The 20,102-nt window shown below is 38.8% G+C and overlaps 1 protein-coding gene across 1 annotated transcript in view; it reads left to right on the top strand.

Annotated features, from left to right (window-relative positions):
* TWF1 (twinfilin actin binding protein 1) overlaps positions 1–18,846 on the top strand; it is a 33,429-nt gene extending 14,583 nt beyond the window's left edge. Inside the window, exons 2-9 of the mRNA XM_010707299.3 lie at positions 3,994–4,071; positions 6,095–6,273; positions 7,944–8,039; positions 8,897–9,001; positions 13,121–13,246; positions 13,438–13,588; positions 14,003–14,124; positions 15,714–18,846. Of these exons, the coding sequence (XP_010705601.1) occupies positions 3,994–4,071; positions 6,095–6,273; positions 7,944–8,039; positions 8,897–9,001; positions 13,121–13,246; positions 13,438–13,588; positions 14,003–14,124; positions 15,714–15,884 (1,028 nt within the window). The 3' untranslated portion in view covers positions 15,885–18,846. The remainder of the gene's footprint in view (positions 1–3,993; positions 4,072–6,094; positions 6,274–7,943; positions 8,040–8,896; positions 9,002–13,120; positions 13,247–13,437; positions 13,589–14,002; positions 14,125–15,713) is intronic.
* The last annotated feature ends 1,256 nt before the right edge of the window (positions 18,847–20,102 follow it).

Here is a 20,102-nt window from a genome sequence, read left to right as displayed (position 1 = left end):
CCCACCAAACCGGCATCCAAGGTACTGCCCTCCTTCCTTCCCTCCGGGCCGTCCCCGCGTCCTTACGCGTCTCCGTTCCGCAGCGTCGTTCTCCCCACCGCTTCTTTGTTCGCTCCCAGCTAGCCCTTTCTCCCGGGGTTACACCCGTAACGGAGCGAAGCGGGAGCTGCCGCACGGCGGGTCGGAGCCCCGCGGGTGGCGGTTCCGCGTCTGGCCGCGCCTGGCAGCCCCGGGGCAGCGGGGATCGGACTGGGTGCGGCTAGAAGGGATTTCCCGCAGAACGCCCGGCGTGGCGCCTAAGGTGTGCCCTGTGCACAGGTGTCCTCCGGCGGCCGGACGGGGACCTCCGGCCCCGCGAGGTATCGCCGCAGCGCTGCGGCAGCCCCCGCTCACTGAGGAACCGCAGCGCTGGAGGAGGACCTTGAGAGAGACGGAGCTGGGAAGGAGGGATCCCGGCGAGCCCGTGACGGGGAAAAAGTACAGGAGAGCCCTTTTTTCCTCAGCGTGTCCAGGCCTTGGAGAATGTGAGGAGCCGCCTTGGAAGACGGCGACGTGCTATTTCTCGGGATTATCGGCCTCGCAGCATCACAGCACTGCTAAGCAGGGATAATGCAGCAGCAGGATTATGGGGTTTGCGGTTTTATTATTTGCTTTCTGCAGCCTCGCTCAGTGACTAATGTGGTGTACTTTGTCTGCTCCCCCGCATTTATGGTTGCAGGTGACTTTTGTCCTGGTCTGGGTTGCTCTTAACTGCTCTTCCAACCCCTTTTTGGCTGCTGGATATGTTTGTTCCGCAGCCGTCCCCTCTTTTCCTTCCCCCCCCCCAGTATCAGCTTGGCATTAAGTTGGTATGGCCACTTGTTTTAAGTTGATTGTCCCTTCCCGGGCTGGGGTGCACCTCAAGCAGTGTTTTTCCACGTTTGGGAATACTGTTCCAGCGGCTCTTAATTCTCTTGTGCTCCTCCCTCCAGCCGCACCAAGAGGGAAGGCAAGAGCACCCTGTTGCTTACCATGACCAAGAATGGCTAAGCCTCTTCTGTTCTCTCTCATTTCTTTGAGAGCCTTTTGTCCTCTGAAGAGAGCCGCAGTGAGCTCGGCTGCTTTCCTGCCCTGATCCTGCCTTGGCAGGCTGGGATGCAGCCCACTTATCCAGGGTCTCATTTGCAGCAAAGCTTCTGCAATTGGAAGAGGGATAGCGTTTGTTGTGCAGTTGCTGGCATTAGCAACAAACGGGCTACTGTCACTCATAAACAATCACAAGATTTGGCAGCATGGAGCGCTCTTTTCTGGAAGCAGAAATGAAGTAATGGGGACAGTGATGTGTACCAGGCGAATGTTAAAAGGACGGGGCTTTCAAACAGAGCAGCAAATATAAATAGTTGCAGGGTGCATTGAGCTGTGGGGAGATTCACAAGACTACGTGCAACTCTTCCAAATTATTTCAAAAGTGTATTTTTGAAATAAGTCTCATTGCATTTTAATGTTTCGTGTTACAGAGAAATCACTTTGAAAGTGCAGCAGAGTAAATGTAAGTTGTTGATACGTGTGTATGTTTACAGGCCGTTTTACACAGTCCTTTGAACACTGTAACCAGTTTTTTTATAAAGGGACTGTCCAAAAACCAAAGAGTTTACTTAATGCAAATTTGCTCATTGAGGAAGGTTGGTTACTCAAAAGTAATGCCTCCTATTTATTTCCGTGGAAACTGGAATAGATAAAAGAGCACAGTAACACTATTTGATAAAGCAAAACTCTCAGCTACAAAACTACTTTTCAACATAGTCCCCACCATTAGTTCTGCATTTTGGCCACTGATGAACAAGAGCCTGCATGCCATGCTCATAAAAATCTGCACCAGCAGAGGTGACCCCTGTAGCTGTTGTCACTGCTGAAATGCACCACCCTCTGCCTCACTGTGCTCACATCCACTGATTGGTCTCCGTGAATGTTCAGCAAGCATTGATGAATGTCAGTGGGTGCAGTTTTTTCTGCATGGAGGAATTCACTTGTATGCTTTTACATCATACACACTTATATGTCAGACACCATTGTGTCAGGCTGCCCTTGTGCTGCCATCTGTCACACAGCAACAGCATGGAATGGAATATTGGTGGGACGGTTCGGCATCTACTGTCATACCACCAACATCCACCTCTGATGTCATGGGCTGACATAATAAAATAAGAGGCATTACTTAAAGAGCAGACCTCATGCATGTCAGCTTGTCTATCTTAGCTTTGTATGTTGCATCTTTTGAAAAGTGCCTGTGAAAAAAGCGCAGTGAAACAGCAGATAACTTGCATTGCTGGTTAGAACAGGGTGTGTAGAACTAAGACACATCCCATGTATTTCTTCCCAAGTGTACAATGAAGCATTTCCACTACTGAGATATAACTTCTGTAACAGAAGCAGTGATGTATATGGAGAGAACTGACACGTTTATCATCGTGAATGTTTTTTAGAAAAGAAATTAAACTGCTAGTTAGCCAGTGAGGTTCTGTATACTAAACTGTAATTGAGATCTTTGCAGGAAGTTTAAATAGAACACGTTATTCCTCTGTTGTGAATTTTCTGACCTCTGCATGGGGAAAAGAAGTGTATCTCTCAAATAGTGAGACTGCCTCTCGATCACTAACATCTTGTCTCAGAAAATGACTCCAGGAGCTGTTGTGGTTCTGGTGTCAGTGCAAAGGACAGCTGTATCTCGGTGTTGTTTTGGTGTGCAGGCTTGATACAAGAGTACAAAGAGCAAGGGATTGTAGACCTGAAAAGGACAACCATTTTGGGGGGAATTGGGAAGTCAGGAAAGCGGTGCAGTGTTTGTGTGCTGAATGGAAGCGCAAGGAAAGGCAGAGATGGTTGGAAAAGCTGATTACAGAGGGCCTGCACTGCTGAGTGGGAAGGTGCTAACTGAGATGAAGGTGGGCTTGGACTGGAAACCCAATGCAGTTTTGTTTGTGCAAATGTCAACGCTTCGACTCCATCCCCCAGCCCATTGTGGAATTCCAGAATGGACCTGCCCTTTGCTTTCGTGGACCTGAGTTTTACATGTTTTGAATATGGGCAGAAATACAGCCAGATGCCATCTGGTCCTTCGGCCTCAATGTGACTGTAAATAATCCTTTTTCTTTGCTTCCTGGTTTGCTGTTTGTTTTGCGGGTGCTGTCCTCTGTGCTGTGGGATTACTTAAAGGACCAGCTTGCAACAAGTGTTCTTCAGTAAATGCAGGACAGCTCCCTGTCAGGGGTATAATTAAACTGATCTGCACACAGATTATTTAGCAAAGCAGTTGAAATTAGAATAATGTCTGCAGGACTCGAGCACAGTTCTTCCTTGTGCTTACAGAAGGGGTCCATCATACTTGTATTGTAATGTCAATGTGAATTATAGAAATTTGAGAATATTTTTAGCTACTTTTTGTGAATTCATTTAATCTGCCCTATTGTGATGGGTCAGAGATTGAAAAGTGTCATCAAAATGCTTGCAAGGTGACAGAGAAGATGAATGAAGAGCGTTAGCCTTCCTTGGTACCCTTCAGAGAGGCATCCTTGGGAAAGGCAGGTGATTTTTGCAGACAGGCTCTAACATTTTCCTGGCAGGCATCAAGTTTGTGTCCGCAGGCTTACTGCAAACTTTCAGACTTCATGAAGCTCCTGTAATTTGAGATGCATTGTATTTGTATTGCGTTACTGTGTGAACCGTGAAACCTGAGAGTGATGATGTGATGTCACCTTTAATTTTCACAATGTTGAAAACGATACGGTATTCCGAGTGAGCAGGGCTGTTTTGCAGATGTTTGTAATGTTGTCTGTGATCTTTTTGTGGCATGCCTGTGGCTGGAACAGCATTTGACCACTCCTGTGTCCCTTTTTCAGTCCAGCATCATGGTGGGCCAGGTGTATGCTTTTCCAGTGTCGTTTTTAACTTCCTGAGTACAATGTTCTTGGAAAGAAGAATGTGTTAATTTGCTTACTTTTATTTTCTCTTTTTCAGCGAGTGAAAATGTTAAAGACATCTTTGTTGGAGCCAGAAATGGAAAATACAGGATTTTGAAAATAGTCATTGACAATGGTTAGTCAAGTTTTACCATTTTTTCCTGATTCTTTTGGATATTTCCCTACCTATTTTAGTGATTTTCGTGTAGAATTATTTAAAAAAACAAGAACGCTTCAAAGCTTAATGTTACCAAGGTCTTTCATATCCTGAAGGTAGAATTTGAGTCTTGGTGAAGCTAAGGTTTCGGTATGGTATTACTAAATTAGAATTTTTCTTCCAAATGTCATTTCATATTCTCCCAAGACCCATTGCTTCTTTCAGAAGTACATGAAATGCCCACCTCGTTACCTCTTTTTTTTTTCATCTTCCCAAAGTTCACTCATTTACAGTACACTGAAAAACCTGTTAGTTGGAAAGGTGTATGTGTACATGCATACACATACATACATACATACATACATACATACATTTATTGTTAGGTAAGTAACTTGCTGTTATATTCTTTGTGTTTGCTTAAGTTTTTCCCTGCTTTTCTCAAGGAAGCAACAGTTATATTATAGTCAGATCACTGCAAGTCTCAGCAGCACTAAGTCTTGGCCTATATTTTTTTATTAGGAAAGTTAAAACAAGTTAAAACAATATGCTTGTGTGTACATGATACTTCTTAGTACAAAATGAAGGTCATAAGTAGGGAGTGTCTTCCATTTTTATCTTAAACTTTTTTCTCTATGTGCTTGTGTGTGTATATATGTATACACAATTTGTCTGTTTGTGGAAGTAGAGACCAGCTTAATTCTATTTTCTGTAGTTCAAAAAGAAGCTCTTAATGCTTTCAGAATGCTGGAAGCAAAATGGTTGCCTCATAGGTCTGCTTTCATGATGAACAACTCTGATCAGCAACTGCCCATAATGAGTAGATAACACTCAAATGGAGTTCTACTAATTTGAATGAATAAGGGAACAGGTTTGCTGCTGAGCATTATAGTTGCCGTGTTTATTTTTTTGTGTTTGTTTCTTTACTAAATTCAAGTGACTGTAAAGCCACTTAGAGCTAAGAATTGCCAAGTACATTATTGGTTATCTTGGTTATCTATGTGTACAGCTTCAGCTACTTTGCATCTAATGCAAAGAAGTGCCAAATACACACTCACTCTCTCTCTGAGCTGTTCATGCTCTGTGCCTTGGAATACTACTGTGGGAGAGTGCCTTGTCTGAAACGTTCTGCAGTTAGAGACTGTTGTACTTCTGTCTGAAGTATTAAAGGTCAGGTCCAAGACTCTCAAAAGATACTATGCATACCAACTGCTATGGGCCCTTAAACTGCTGTGGGAACTGTATAAACAAGGTGTTTCTCCTTTGGCTGTGGGGTCTAATATTTGAAAGTTGGTAAATGTTTTGAAAGATACCGAGTAATATTTTTCTTTGGAAGCTGAGATGTGATTTGTATGTAAGAGAGAAATCTTGTTGCTACAGTTGTTCATATAATTAAATCTCATCTGAAGTATTCTTTACGGACTTAAGCCAATTATACATAATAAACAACTTCAGTAATTTAAAGAGACTGCAGTTATGAAGCTGTATTAGAAAGGGGTTTATCTACTTACATTGTCAAATTAAAGTGATTACTGCAAGCATGTTTATTCCAAACTCTTTTCACTGTGCAACTGAGTAACTGTCTCCTTACCATGAGTACAAACATTGGAGTGTGTCAGTAATCAGTAATTCTAATTTTTTTAAAAACCTACTTTCATCTTATTTCTACTTAAGTATTTCATTTTAAAAGTAAATGAACTAGCAAAGGGCAGTTTTTATTTCTTCCCTGTACGCATTATGCTAAACACTGATATCAGTCTTACCTCTTCAGATCAAAGAACTGACAGCCAGCGCACTGCTTCTCAACTAATTGTATTTTGGTTAAAGTAAGTTAGGCTTTATGCATACATGACTTTTGCAGGAACTTGCCTGCTATCACCCTGAATGCTCCTGACTTCCATTCTTGTGGGCATGGTTACAGTGATTAATTACTATTAATAACTAATTTTGAAAAACACTATCAGCTATATAATTGCTAACCTGTGGTTTTGGTTATTGGTTTTAGAGCAACTTGTTCTGGGATCCTCTAGGCGGCCACTTGGATCATGGGAAAAGGATTACGATCCTTTTGTTCTTCCTCTTCTTGAAGACAAGCAACCGTGTTACATTTTGTACAGATTAGATTCTCAGAATGCTCAAGGATATGAATGGATCTTTATTGCATGGTCACCTGATCACTCTCCTGTAAGTAGTACTCATAGAATCATAGAATGGCTTGGGTTGGAAGGGGTTTCAAGGATCATCAGGTTCCAACCCCCTTGCAACAGGCAGAGTCACCAACTTCCATATCTTATACTAGATCAGGCTGCCCATCCAACCTGGCCTTGAACACCAGGGACGGGGCATCCACAGCCTCTCTGGGCAGCTTGTTCCAGCACCTCACCACTCTCATAGTAAAGAGCTTCCCCCTGACATCCAACCTAAATCTTCCCTCCTCCAACTTAAAACCATTTCCCCTTGTCCTGCCATTATCTACCCGTGTAAAAGAGTTGACTCCCTTCCTGTTTGTAAGCTCTCTTTAGGTACTGGAAGGCTGCAATGAGGTCACCCTGCAGCCTTCTCTTCTCTAGGCTGAACAAGCCCAACTCCCTCAGCCTGTCTTTGTAGGGAAGATGCAAAGGACGTACATTTGTAACATTTTTTCAACAGTATTGTTTGATCCAAATCCTAGATGAGAGGGATTTGGGGAATGAAGCGTTCCCCAGCCTTCATCACACTTTCTCCAAGGAAACTGTAGAGACATCTTCCTTGAAGCTGATTGTGAGTCTAGATGGAGTGTAGCTGATCCAACTTATTTCTAGCTTGGTCTGAGGAAAAGCACACATTATCATGCTTTTTGTTTGCTTATCTTTCTGTCAGTGTTCATGGAAATAATAGAAGAACATAGGACAGAAATCCCATTGTTGTCATCATAGAGAGAAAGATGATAGTTTGAGCTCAAACTGCTTATTCTGTTTGCTTTGCTGGCAGACCAGTTGGCATTTGTGGGTCTGTGACCCACCTGAGAATGTTCTCTTTCTTACAGAGCACGGGAGGAAAGGGAAGTCAGCCTTATCAATTTCTAGGTGAAAGTAAGGTATTAGCTCCAGATTCAGGGAATGTAAGATAGGGGAGGACAAAGTAAATCTATTCCCAGATTCCTGCCCTACTTTGAATAACACTTAGGAAACAGTAGGAGAGCAGAGGAGTGCATAGAAGAAATTGAGTGGAAAAGATGAGGGTATTCTGATGAGGATGGCACGGTGGTGAAATAAGCTGGGGAAAATGGGACTGCAAGGAGAGGAATATGTATGTTGGATGCAAATTGATAGGAAGCAAGCATCATTAGGTCTTCTGCTCTAGAAAATTTCATTTTTCCATTCTGTAGTTGAACTACCAAATCAAAAATAATAATGAATTATTTGCAGTCTGCTCTTTCTGTGATGTATCACAATACAATAGACAGACTGGTGACAAGTGATCTAAGCTGTTGTGTTTATTTTTTCCTATATAGAAGTAGTAAGGATTGTGTTCTGTGTTTTTTTTTTAATTATTATTATATTTTTAAAGCTCATACTCTAATTAAAGCTGCAGTTTGGCTTTGGAATTAGTTTAATAATAATGCATAGTAAAATGTCTTATTGTGCACTTGAGAATTTAATAGCATATATTAGTATCATGCTCCAGAACTCATTCTGTGATTTCATTCATTATTAATAAATGCAGTTTCAAACTGCACTTTCAAGTCCTAAAATACTTGTTCAAGAAGGCTGTTTATGGGCTTGGTACCCCAAAATGCTGTTGTACACCTGAGCTTTGTATACTAAATAGAAGAAAGAAATAAACAAAAAAAACACTGTTTTATGATATATCAGGTTCGTCAAAAGATGTTGTATGCAGCAACCCGGGCAACACTTAAGAAAGAATTTGGAGGTGGTCATATTAAGGATGAAGTATTTGGAACAGTAGAGGTATGTTCTAGGGAATACTAATTGTATTAGATGATTTTACTGGTATTAATTTCTGGTGATGTTGCTCTTTTTGATGAAGGAAATAGGAGGTTGAAAATTTTGTGTGTTATTCAAACGTTAAAATGTAATAACTCGCATTTGAAAAAGTAATTATATTTAACAATTTAAGATTAAGATGTCCTTCCTTCAAATAGGTATTAAAACTAAATCATCCACGACTAACAGTACAGTCTTTTAATCTCACTGCATGTTTATGAATCCTTCAAAAGCTGTAACCGTTAAAACTTTCAGGCCAGTTGTTTACAAAAGCCATTGTGGGTGTACGGGTCTGAATCAGGTGGGCTAGAACAGCTATTGGTGAGACTTTAGCAACTGAAAGCAAACGTTTTTATCTTAAACCAAGGGTATGAAGCTGTCTGTTCTTTAAAATTTGACTGTGAAAGTGGACTCAAGTCCATGGCTGCCATCTTAATTTATGGAATAAGAATTTTAGTAGCTACCAATTTGTCAATGAAAATGCTAATAGTTGAGTGTTCAGTTATGAGAAGATAGTTCCGAGGTGCATGCATGAAGAGGTCTAAATAACTTCATGTATATCTCTGTTTTCACAAAGACTTACTTTTGAATTAGTGAGGTAATTATGGGCTGACTGTGGAAATGCTGCCCACTGTACAGTTGGGTATAAGAGCAAATCCTGCTGTTCAGGATGCCGAGTTGAGCTTGCAAATGCATGTACACTTGCAGTCTCTGTTTGAATAAAATGAATGTAAACGTATGGGAAATAACTGCTGCATGAACTGTGTTAGAAAAAATACTTTAGTGCTGAAAAATGATGAATACTGATACTGTGCTTTCAGGATGATGTTTCACTGAACGGATATAAAAAATATTTGATATCACAGTCTGCCCCTGCACCTCTGACTGCAGCAGAAGAGGAACTTCGACAAATTAAGATTAATGAGGTACCTACAGCAACTTTCAGCAGGTTGGGCCATTGGATACAGAGTTCCTGGTGTAGGTAGAGGCTTTTCTAGAGTAAAAAAGAACAGAAAATCGAAAGCTTTAGTAAGTTTTTGAGTGGATGAGAATATAAATGCCTCACTCAGTGAGTAGGGATAGCAGGATGCTGATGGCTGGAGACAGAGTAGTGAGATCTTGCTGAGTTTGCAAGGGCCAATGTTTTTGTCAGAGGCCAGCTGCCTAACATGCTTTTAATGTCAGTGGATGTGCTTCAGTGTGAGGGTTACCAACCATAGGCACTCAGGTTGCCCTGAGAAACTGTGCAGTCCCCTTGTTGGAGATCTTCAAAGGCCACCTGGAGCGTGGGGGTGGGTACCCTGCTCTGGGTGGTCCTCCTTGGGTTGGGGGTTGAACGAGGGGACTTTGAGAGATCAGCCTCAACTATTCTCTGGTAGCCCACATTTCACATGGTGGCAGAAACTGTAGAGAAAATACCAAATAGCAACTGTTGCAGTGAGTAATTCCGAAGAATATTTCAGCAGCCATTATCTAGTGCTTCCAGAACCAGTTCACTTGTCTTTACTTGAAGACTGGGAAGAAATAAGACGAAGTTCAATAAAAGTAAAAACAGAAATCCAAAAGAACTAACCATTTCTTTTAAAAATATCCATTTGCTTTTCCCACAAATGCTTTATGGAAGGGCTATTAGCATGTGCCTTTAAACAAGTAATGTGATGACAAATTGCTGTTTAGCCAATGACTGAAATGTTTCAGAGGATTCTTTTCTCAAATTTTTCCATCATTTAATCTCTGTTTGCATTCAGACATGTCTTAATAGATCTTGTGTTGATCTTATGAATTCTTCAGCCTTATTTTACAGCCATTGTTCACATGTTTGAAATGCGACATGTTTTTCCAGCTGGATGCCAGCAAGCTATCATGTTAAACACAGCTCTTTATCTTTCCTAAAGTTTTCACTCCTTAGTATGCTTTTGCTGTAACAATGTTGTTTTTTTTTTTAACATTTCTTTCTGTGATGTCTTTGCTCTCCATATCTATTTTTGATTAACTCAATGTAGAAATGTGCTCATCATTACCAGACACTTCATTTTAGTTGATTAGCTTTAGGAAAAACAACAACAACAACAAAAAACCAAACAAAAAAAAACCATTAAAGAATGTAAAACTTCCATGGTATCAATGATCACTTACTTCTGATATTAGTGCTGTCTTTTATCCCCTATGTGCATGTTGTGTAACAGCCAATTCACACTGACTAATAGTTCATGTTCTGTAATGAAACTTCAGGTTGATGGTTGGACTAGATGATCTCAGTGGTGTTTTCCAACCATACTGATTCTATGATTCAGCAGCAATAGCAGTACTTCTCAAGCATGCATTATCTGTATGTTGCTGCCTTTTTGGCTTCATTTGGAACATCTTGAACTATGTTAAGTTGTGTCATTTGTACCTTTGTTATTTCAGCCAGTACGAAACCTGTGGTTAGGCTCAGTGGAGCAGTATTTCATTAACTTTCACGCTTTAGCTTCCACAAACAAAAAGCTTTCTGATATTAAGAGAATGTGTACGTGTTTAAAAACTGTTTGGATGTAGTGCTCACATGATTTAGCAGAGGGTTGTTTGTTAGAGTTAGGGTAGTATGGTCAGGTTGAGGTTGGACTTTTGACAGTCTTCAAGGTCGTTTCCAAGCTGAGCAATTCTATGATTAAAAATAATAAAAAAAAAGTTTTCTACGTTTTATGTTCTTTCATAATTATCTAAGAAATATTTGAATTAATCAGATCAAAGGTTTATCTTACTGCTGTCAGGACACTGAGTGAACAACGGCAGGAATCTGGGAAGGGTGTAAGAGCAAGATAAGGGCATGATAATTCCTTTGAATATTCTTTGGGGTTTGGACTCGATGATCTCTTGTGGTCCCTTCCAACCCCTGCAATTCTCTCATTGCCTCAGCCTTTGCAGATAGGACTCTTCCAAAGTAAGATATGATGTTTTGCTATATAATACTTTTAATTTTTTTTTTTTCCATCCATCATACATAGTCCTATCATTGTTCTAAATCCTCATAAAGTTTTGTTGGCCACAGATACCTATAGCAGTGTTATTACAGCTTGGCAAAGTACTATGTAAAGAACTGCTGCCTGCTATCTATGAGCTTATACCCTTACAGATATCATGGGGAAGGCAGATAAAAGCCATTCCTCACTTTTTTCCCCTCACTCTCCACTATATCCACAAGACCTCTGCATTCCTGACCAGTTCTCTCTTGTGGGCTGAAGAGTTCTCATCTGTGTACTTCTTCCTCCTGAAGTAGGCATGGCACACTTCTGATCCTTCTGCTTTTCTCTGCAGTTTTTCCAGTTCTTTTATAAAATTTATAAAAAGCAGGGATGGAGAAACCAGAACTGCATGTGGTATTCAAGATAAAAGCATGTTACTGATAGCTGAACTGTGTAATGATGTATTCTGTACTCTTAACAACTTCTAACATTTCATTTGTTGGTGGGTGATGCCTTGTTTGCTTGATTGATTTTTGCCTAAAGTAACCACTGGGCTGACATTTTCAGATAAATATTTTGTGTGACCTGAATGTTAGTAGCTAGTTCAACCTCATCACCATGCAGGTAGAAGAAAGGTATTTTTCCTTCTGCATGTAATGTTTTACATGTATACTCACATCAAAATTCCATCTGCCACTTTATTACCTCCTCAGCAGCCATCACTAACAAATCTTATGGTATGATTTAGGTATTTTTAAGTGACTTGGATATTTAGCTTAGCTTCAGTGGGCTTACATATGTTATGGTATGGACAAGTAGATTTGGTTTCTTCTCCTAAACCTAGTGTTATGCTGGGTTATTTTCTTCTTGTCCCGACTTCGTAGCTGGCTTTTCTGGTTTTTAATTTTTTTACTGCATTTTGTTCTGTGATGCCAATTTAATAACATTTATTAGTCAGATTTTTATGCAGATATACTTTGCAAATATTTGTCATATGATTGTGTTATTAAATTTACTAAACTTAATACAAAAGTAAGCTCTTCTGCCTATCTGATTTCACATTCTCCTTCCCTGATGCTGATAAGCTGTCCTTTAAAATATGAAGTACTATTTAGTATTGCCCCAAGTATCTTTGTTTTTCATTATTTTCATCATTGTTGAATATTTCGCTATCTGAACATCTTTCAGCTGACAGATCTAAAACCCACACTTTCTATTTTGTGTGCTTTTCTGTCTTCTTAACTGCCTCATCACCAATGTTACATGTGTTTGTAAAATTATAAAAGGAAGTCAGTACATTCAAAAGCTAATACTTGCACAGAAAGATGAGGTTTGGCAATGCTGGAGGCCAGAGCTCATTTTCAGAGAAATCGTGCATGAATATTAAGATATGCCACACAAATTCTTGAGAAGTATCTTTAAAACAACTGTCCTTTTATCTGTAATAGTTTGTGTCTAAGATAACTAGATTATGAGCGACTGTCTAGCTTGCAGTTACCATAGATTTTTCCACTCTGTGTTAAAGCTCCTAGAAGTCAAAAATCGAAGCTCTGCTTGTTTATCTGTTTGCTTTCTTTTTGGTATAGGCTTTTTGAAGGAGGATGCTGAAGTGGGAGGGAGGGAAGGTGCTTCTTTTTTTTTCCTTCAAGAAGATCAGTCTCTCTAAGACATGTTTTTTCTCCATTCTTCCCAGAATGTTGGCTTCCTATAATCACATTCTCCTATTATCTAAAACATATCACGATAAAGTTCAGGAACAACACTGTCAGTTCAGAAGTACAGTGCAACACAGGAAAATCAGACTCTTATTTTATGTTTGTACTAGAGTTTAGCTAGATCTTCCCTGACACTTAGGCAGTTTTCTCTCTTGTGATTCCATGGATTCTGCTGCTTCATATATGAAACTGTTTTCAGGTAAGAAAGCAAATGTGACCTGTTAATTAAAAAAAAAGTTAGTATAAGGGGATTGATGGTTTGGCATAACATATTCTTGGAATAGCTGCTGACAGCTCTGTGTGTAACCACATGCAATGCATTCTCAGAAACCAAATGAATGCCTGCAAAGGTTCCTGTTTGTATTTTCATTGGCTTGTGTTCCAGGTACAAACGGATGTTGGTGTAGATACTAAGCATCAAACTCTGCAAGGAGTAGCGTTCCCTATTGCTAAGGAAGCTATTCAGGCTCTGGAGAAATTGAGAAATAAGCAACTCAACTATGTGCAACTGGTAAGTATAAGACACTTCAGATTATTTTTAATAACAGGTACTAAATAGATTACTTGCACAGTAAACTATGTGTGTTGGTGCCATATACTGATAAGTTACCATTCTGTACTAGAAATCTTTTTTTTCTACTCTGTCATATTCTCTGGCTTGTTTTCTGTGTATTAACTGTGTGCAATTTTCTTCGTTAACAGCAAATTGATATGAAAAATGAAATTATTATTCTAGCCAACACACTTCATACCGAACTTAAGGACCTGCCAAAAAGAATTCCAAAGGATGCTGCACGTTACCATTTTTTCCTATATAAGCATACTCATGAAGGAGACTATTTGGAATCCATAGGTACGGGAAAATTTCCCAACATGAAATGTTATTGGTTTGTTTCAAATACTTCCGTAACCTTGAGGCAGAGAAAGATGCATCGTGAAAGTAGATAGCTTTGAGTGTCTGACCTCTCTTTGTAGCCATAAATTTCAAAGTCATTTGGTTGCCAAACTGATTTCTGAAGAGTCTTTACATTTAGAAAGTAGTGAACTATTCCTTTTAGTTATGAACACACATAGATCAGTAGTCATGTGAAAAAATAAAGATACTTCCTTTTAGAAATGAAACACTTACTCAAGTAAAATGCACAAAACCATGTTCTGGGTGTTTTAGCTTTCATACTGTAAAGTTGGTTTGCAGTGTCTTTCTGCTGTAAATGATTCTGTGATACAGGTTTTGATAAGGTTTATTTTTGTTCTGCTTTTTCTGCAGTTTTCATTTACTCCATGCCAGGCTATACCTGTAGTATACGAGAGCGAATGCTATACTCTAGTTGCAAAAGTCCACTTCTAGAAATTGTAGAAAGACAGTTGTGGATGCAAATAATTCGAAAGGTAAGTACACTGGGAATACTCCATCGCTCAATTCCCTTTCTAATATCTAACCATAATTGTTTCTGCCACCACTTTCTGTAAACAATGAAAGGTGCTGTATGGCTATTAAAGACCTATTTAAGAGCTTGTCCTGAACAAGAAATACTTATTAACTAAGCTTCATAATTTCTACATAGTTTTAGTAAACCTGTTCTTGTGCAAGAGGGTGTTTGAAAGTACTCTGAAGGACTATTCAGAAATAACATGATTTCTTACTAAAAGGCCTGTCGTTCTTTGGATCACAGCATGTTATTGCTGAACTCTGAATTCCTTTAAGGCCGAGGTTACGTAATGATTTTCAAAATGAAAGAAAAAGGAAGCAGCAGTTCTGGAACTTAAACTGCCTCTTAGGAGCCTTTGATGGTGTAATTAAGGACTTAGGAGAATGCTGATCTTTCCAGTTGCAAAGATTATACTACTGTGCATAAAGAACAAGTGGCTTCTCACTTCCAGAGCAGCACAGACAATAACGGTCCATGTGAATGTGAAATATATGACCTATTAACATTTCTACTCTAAGTTTAGAATAATTTTGAGCTTTGGTTTCTGATTATTGTCTACCTGAAAGAAGTTTTTACTGTGATGATGTAGCTTGAGTAGATATCATCGCTGAATGGTTTTATATAACATTCCTCAGAAATTTCTTCGTTAGAATAAGACAAATACACCACGTGGTGCTTGAAATTCCTGTAGACCTCTTTTTGAGGCATGTACTTGCAATGGCAATACAGTGGATTGTGGCAAGTGCTAGAGTTAGGGGGCCATGAAATGCTGAATACTCACATGCAGTGCCAAAGCATTTGTCTGAACTCTGAATTTGTGTAATTAAAAACTGGGCCTTGGCTTCAAAACAGTGTTTTATTCAGGTTTACATTCTTCCATTTAAAACAAAACAAAGAAAAATCTCAGGCTTGTTAATTTAATTTGTTTTAGCTTTTCTCTGGCTTGAATACTTGCTGAGTTGCAGTACTCCACTAATTGTGTGAGGTTTTTATACTCCTCCCTTCTGTTCTCAAGAGACAGCAATATATATGCACATTGTTTTTACAATTTTTTAATGCACTTTATACTGGAAAAAAAATTCTGAAAGTGTGAAGATCTGATTGGAACAATTAAAAGTTTTTGCTTTTGAAGGGAGAAGAAATAAAGGAAATTACAGTTCTGAAAGATCACATGCTGCTCTCATATTATAAAGGAAATTTCTAACAAAGGACTAATAAGCACTTGCTTGTACGTGGAATGTGTACTCAGTTATTAGTATTGTACACTGTGCTAAAGCTTGGGGCAGAAGTTACTTGGTGTATGTATTTCTGCTTTTATTGACGGAAGAGCTAATGAAATCAAAATGCACTTAACTCAAATCTGGTAAGAGTATAAAAAAAGCTATCCAAGAGGAGGTGAGGTGCTTAGGCACAAGGTAGAGAACATTTCATGCTGGGCTCTGAATATTATTGCACATATTGGTTTTAATATAGCTTTTAGAGCTTCAGCAAAATTTCTGCATTTTATTAAATACATCTTTAAGATGAATGTAACTTTTTTTTTTCTAGATTGAAATAGATAATGGTGATGAGTTAACTGCTGACTTTCTTTATGAAGAGGTTCATCCAAAACAACATGCACATAAGCAAAGTTTTGCTAAACCAAAAGGTCCTGCAGGGAAGAGAGGAATACGAAGACTCATCAGAGGCCCAGCAGAGACTGAAACACCCAGTGATTAGAAACTGTTGTTTGCATTAATTATAAGGTTTTACAATAAGAAAAAATGAAATCCTGACTTTTGCCAATGAACTGAAACCATTCCATTTATAGATGCTAAAGAAAAAAAGTAAAAAATATTCTTTCTACTCACCCCTCTTCTGAACTCAGTACTTCCTGTGTTGTTACACAGTTATATTTGTTGACCATATTTTACAACACCTGGAAGAGTTAATTATTTTAAAGGTAGAAAACTAAGCTAGTACTCTTTTGTTTTAAATTAGAATCCATTATTTAATAGCAAAACACGTGATTATAAACTTCACAGACAAGACTATTAAGCCCACATTTTCTGTGGGTAAGTAGCAGCTGTATGTGTAGATAATGAACCTGTATTTGTTTGAGTAGCCTACTGAAATCTGCAAGATTTCACTTGTATGAAGAGTTGAAGCTGTCATTGTTCCAGATAAATCTTTATTTTTCCTGGTAACTTTTATGGACAGTAATGCAACAGAATGTTTTCTTCTGTTTTTTGATGTGATGGATTGTTGGGTTTGGGTTTTTATACTAGAAAGATTAAAATCCATTATCTATTAGTTTATGCAAGTGCTTGTTCAGGAATAGCTTATTTTTATTTTTTCCTATGCAAAAGCATGGTCATTTCAAATTTACAACTAATATGGTGGGCTTGTCTCTTAAAGAAATCTGACATAAAACCACTACAGCTTTTCCAGACTTAGATACCACTTATCAGCATTATATATATTACCAAATGACCAAGTCTAATGTGATAAAACACGCGGTCACTATACTCAGTAAATTATGGAGCTGCTTTCAAAGCAATAAGCTTAAAGTTTCTTCTAAATCATTGATTTTCTGTGTACTTGGATCTAAAACTGCAAATTCAGTAAAAATGGAAATAGACTTGCTTTGTAATAGTGACTTATTGAGATCCTGGTGTCATTGCATTATCAACTGCAACTTGAACTTTCAGGATACTGTAAAACCAAATATTCCTAAATGTTTGAACTTTAATAGTAAATCAAATCTTAAACAAAATCCAACTAGGTCTTTGCCTGGCACTTTGGTAGCATTTTGTGGAATTTGTCAATTTTTCTGCTTCTCATCTAAACACTGAAATGAGCCAGGATAGTCTGAACTCCAGTGAACCATGAGTCATCTGTTTATTAGGAAGGGGAAAAAATAGATGACTTTAATAAGGAGGTTAAAGAAGAAATAGATGTAGAAATCAAATAACCTTAAACGTTTTAAAATTGTGTAATGAGGCAAGTTCTAAAGGATAGATTATGTTCCCCGGTGGGGTCTTGCTTCTCAGTGTCCTGTATCGAGCTTTGTATTTTTGATTATTGTTTAAAACTAATGGGAGTTGCAAGTCTTGGATCACTGCATATAGGTGTTGGCTGTACACTTGGATATCTGAATCATTTGTTTACCTGACGGAAGGTTGATCTTAGAATAGTTCTGTAAGGAAATAAGGCTTAAACACTACTAGTTCCTGATGAAAACAATTGTTAGCTCACGCTATTACGTCGTTTGGTGATACTGACTTGTTATTGACGTTTGAAATTGCACTGTGCAATATGAAGGTTGCAATACTTGCTGGTTTTATGGTGGTTTTTTTTTTTTCTATATGCAGTAGAGATCTGACACCTCAGCTTTTTTCATTTAATCTTATACACTACATCAGCCCAGTTCAGTAGCTCCTGATGATCCTCAGCTCATCTCCCGCCCTCAGCTGCTCTGTTCTTTTTCTGCCTCTTCTTCCTTTCCCTTTAGGGCAAGGAGCAGGTCTGAGGAATTTTTCTTCTTGTGTAATGTCATACAAACATTATTGTTTTTAAACATTGTTAATGTGTATGCAGCTTGCACACTGTAATTACATTTATTTTTAGTTGAAATCTGAATCCTATCAGCACCAAAATCTTTTTTTTTCTTTTTTAAGGTAAACATTTACTGTAGCAGTTAAAAATGACTTTGAGAGGGCTTTTTGTTTGAATTTAATAGTCCTGTCTGCATCTCAGCCATAAGGAGTGCACATACATTTTTACCCTCACTTGAGCCAGTAAAGAAGTTCAGCTTTTTAGTATGAAATATTTTGGATAAGGAACAGTTTGGCCTGATATGGTCATGTGCAGGTTGTGGGGTTGTTTTTTTCATCCCTTAATCCTGCTTTAGGTAAGTGAGGGTAGGAAGTAGGAAACTTAATCTGGAGGATGGCCAGAGCTGTTAAGTGATTACATGAACGAGTTTATAACGAGCTGCTGTACAGTTCAACCCAAAGCAGACAGTAAGTTATTCTACTTTACTTGAAAATATTTCATGCGGTTGTACAGCCAGCCAGCAAAGAGTAATGTCCTGAGTGTATTCCCCTCCTTTTTCCATAAAAGAGAAAGCCTGCTACCAATTCTCTTTAAATTATATGAAGTCTTGCACTGCCAACTGCTTCTCTTGGCCCCTAGCTATTCTCTTGACAAAGCAATAAGCATCTTACAGAAAGATCTATCATGTTTACACCCATACAGTTGCCTCACATAACACCTATTGTTAAAGAATAGTCAGAGCCAGCACAAAGTGAGGGCATTAAGAAAAGTTACTCTGTAAACTGTCTCTGGTCGTTTCATAATTGAAAGTGTCCATTCAGAATTGTCCTTAGCCTTCATAAATGCCCCAAAGCACTGCAGCTGCTTGCACTTAACTCACAAGCTATTTAATAGCTGCTAATTAACATGACAAGTAATTATTTTTGAAATGTTTATGTTGCCAAGTAGGGAGAAATTGATCTAATAAACCTCCTGCCAGGGGTTTGTAAAACTAATCAAAGTAATAATTGCTCTATCACACAGATAAACACACTGATAAAGGAAACTTTTGATTTACTGTGTCTGTGTATTCAATGAAAAACACCTTCAGATGTTGAAATTGTCTATTTTGTAATCTACTTTATAAATAAAGATTGATGCTTTAGTTGGTGTTGTCTGAATCATTTTGTGTTCTGTCTTTAACAAAGATCTGTAGCTGAACATCATGATGTGTAACAGGAGGCCCTGCAGCATTAAAAGCAGTATGAAAAAGTAGGTAAGAAGGGGAGGTGGGCAAACAAAATTCCTGACTCTTGCTGTTGGAGACTGATTACATACAGTCAGACAGCTACTTTCCTGGTGCTTTATGGAAGCAGATTGGAGACCTCCGCAGCAGGATCCAAGCACACTCAGCTCCTGATGGTTTTCACGCTGCTTCAGAAAGTTCAGTCCTTTTAAAACACTGAAATAGCTGATCAGTAATCTAAGAGTTTTATCCACTGTTAACTGCTCAGCACGCGGCAGTACAATTAAGCTGTTCAGATGATGATGTTTCCTTAATGTTTTTTTTCCCTCTAAATTGAGAAAAATTAGTTTGCTTCTCGTCTTTCTATTGCCCTCAGAGAACATTCAGTGTTTTAGCTTTTCTTTTAACATATCCTCCTGAGGAAGTACACGATGTGGCAATTTGGCAGTGAGAGAATGAAAGTTTTGGATATTTTGAACTAGGAATCGAGACAATACTTTTAATGCAAAGGTAATAAAAAAACAACAAAAAAACCAACCCAGCTACTTTCCTAACAGGAACACACAGGAGAGGGAGCTCAGTGCTGTGTGAGCATGAATATCACAGACTTATTTGTATTCCATCCACTGACCAAAAGGCAACTCAGCCCAAATACAAGGATGAGACCATTCTTCACTTTTCCATACAAGTAAGAAATACAGTGGCTGATGAAAAGTATGTAGGCTCAAAGGAAACTGGACAAAGAAGAGAGAAAATCTGATAGAGGTGTAACAAGCAATGAAGACCTTGAATCTTTCTCAAAAAGTTAATGAGTTGCAACCTACAAAACCATAATGCTCCACTGAAGTAGCACTGCCTACATACTGTCTGTCACAGTCACCTATCCCTCAGCAGCCACTACTGGCTCACGTCCCAACCACTTGTGGCTCTGCAGACCCCTCTGACCCACAGCACACTTCCTAGCATCTCTGGCTGTGGCCAAGGAGAGAACTGTTGCCCTTCAGATATATATATATATGCCTATACGTATACAGGCAACAACATGGATGTCATACTAGCCCTACAGCAGTAAGAAGCAAAAAAAAAATCTAGTAAGAAACCTTCAAGTAACAGCAAGAAGAGTTGTTTAAAGAATTACTTAAACAGATTTTATTCTCATTTCTAGCAGGTTTTTT

Source organism: Meleagris gallopavo, chromosome 1 (assembly GCF_000146605.3).
Source record: "Meleagris gallopavo isolate NT-WF06-2002-E0010 breed Aviagen turkey brand Nicholas breeding stock chromosome 1, Turkey_5.1, whole genome shotgun sequence".
NCBI lineage: Eukaryota > Metazoa > Chordata > Aves > Galliformes > Phasianidae > Meleagris > Meleagris gallopavo.
This window is presented reverse-complemented; position numbering and strand designations above follow the sequence as displayed.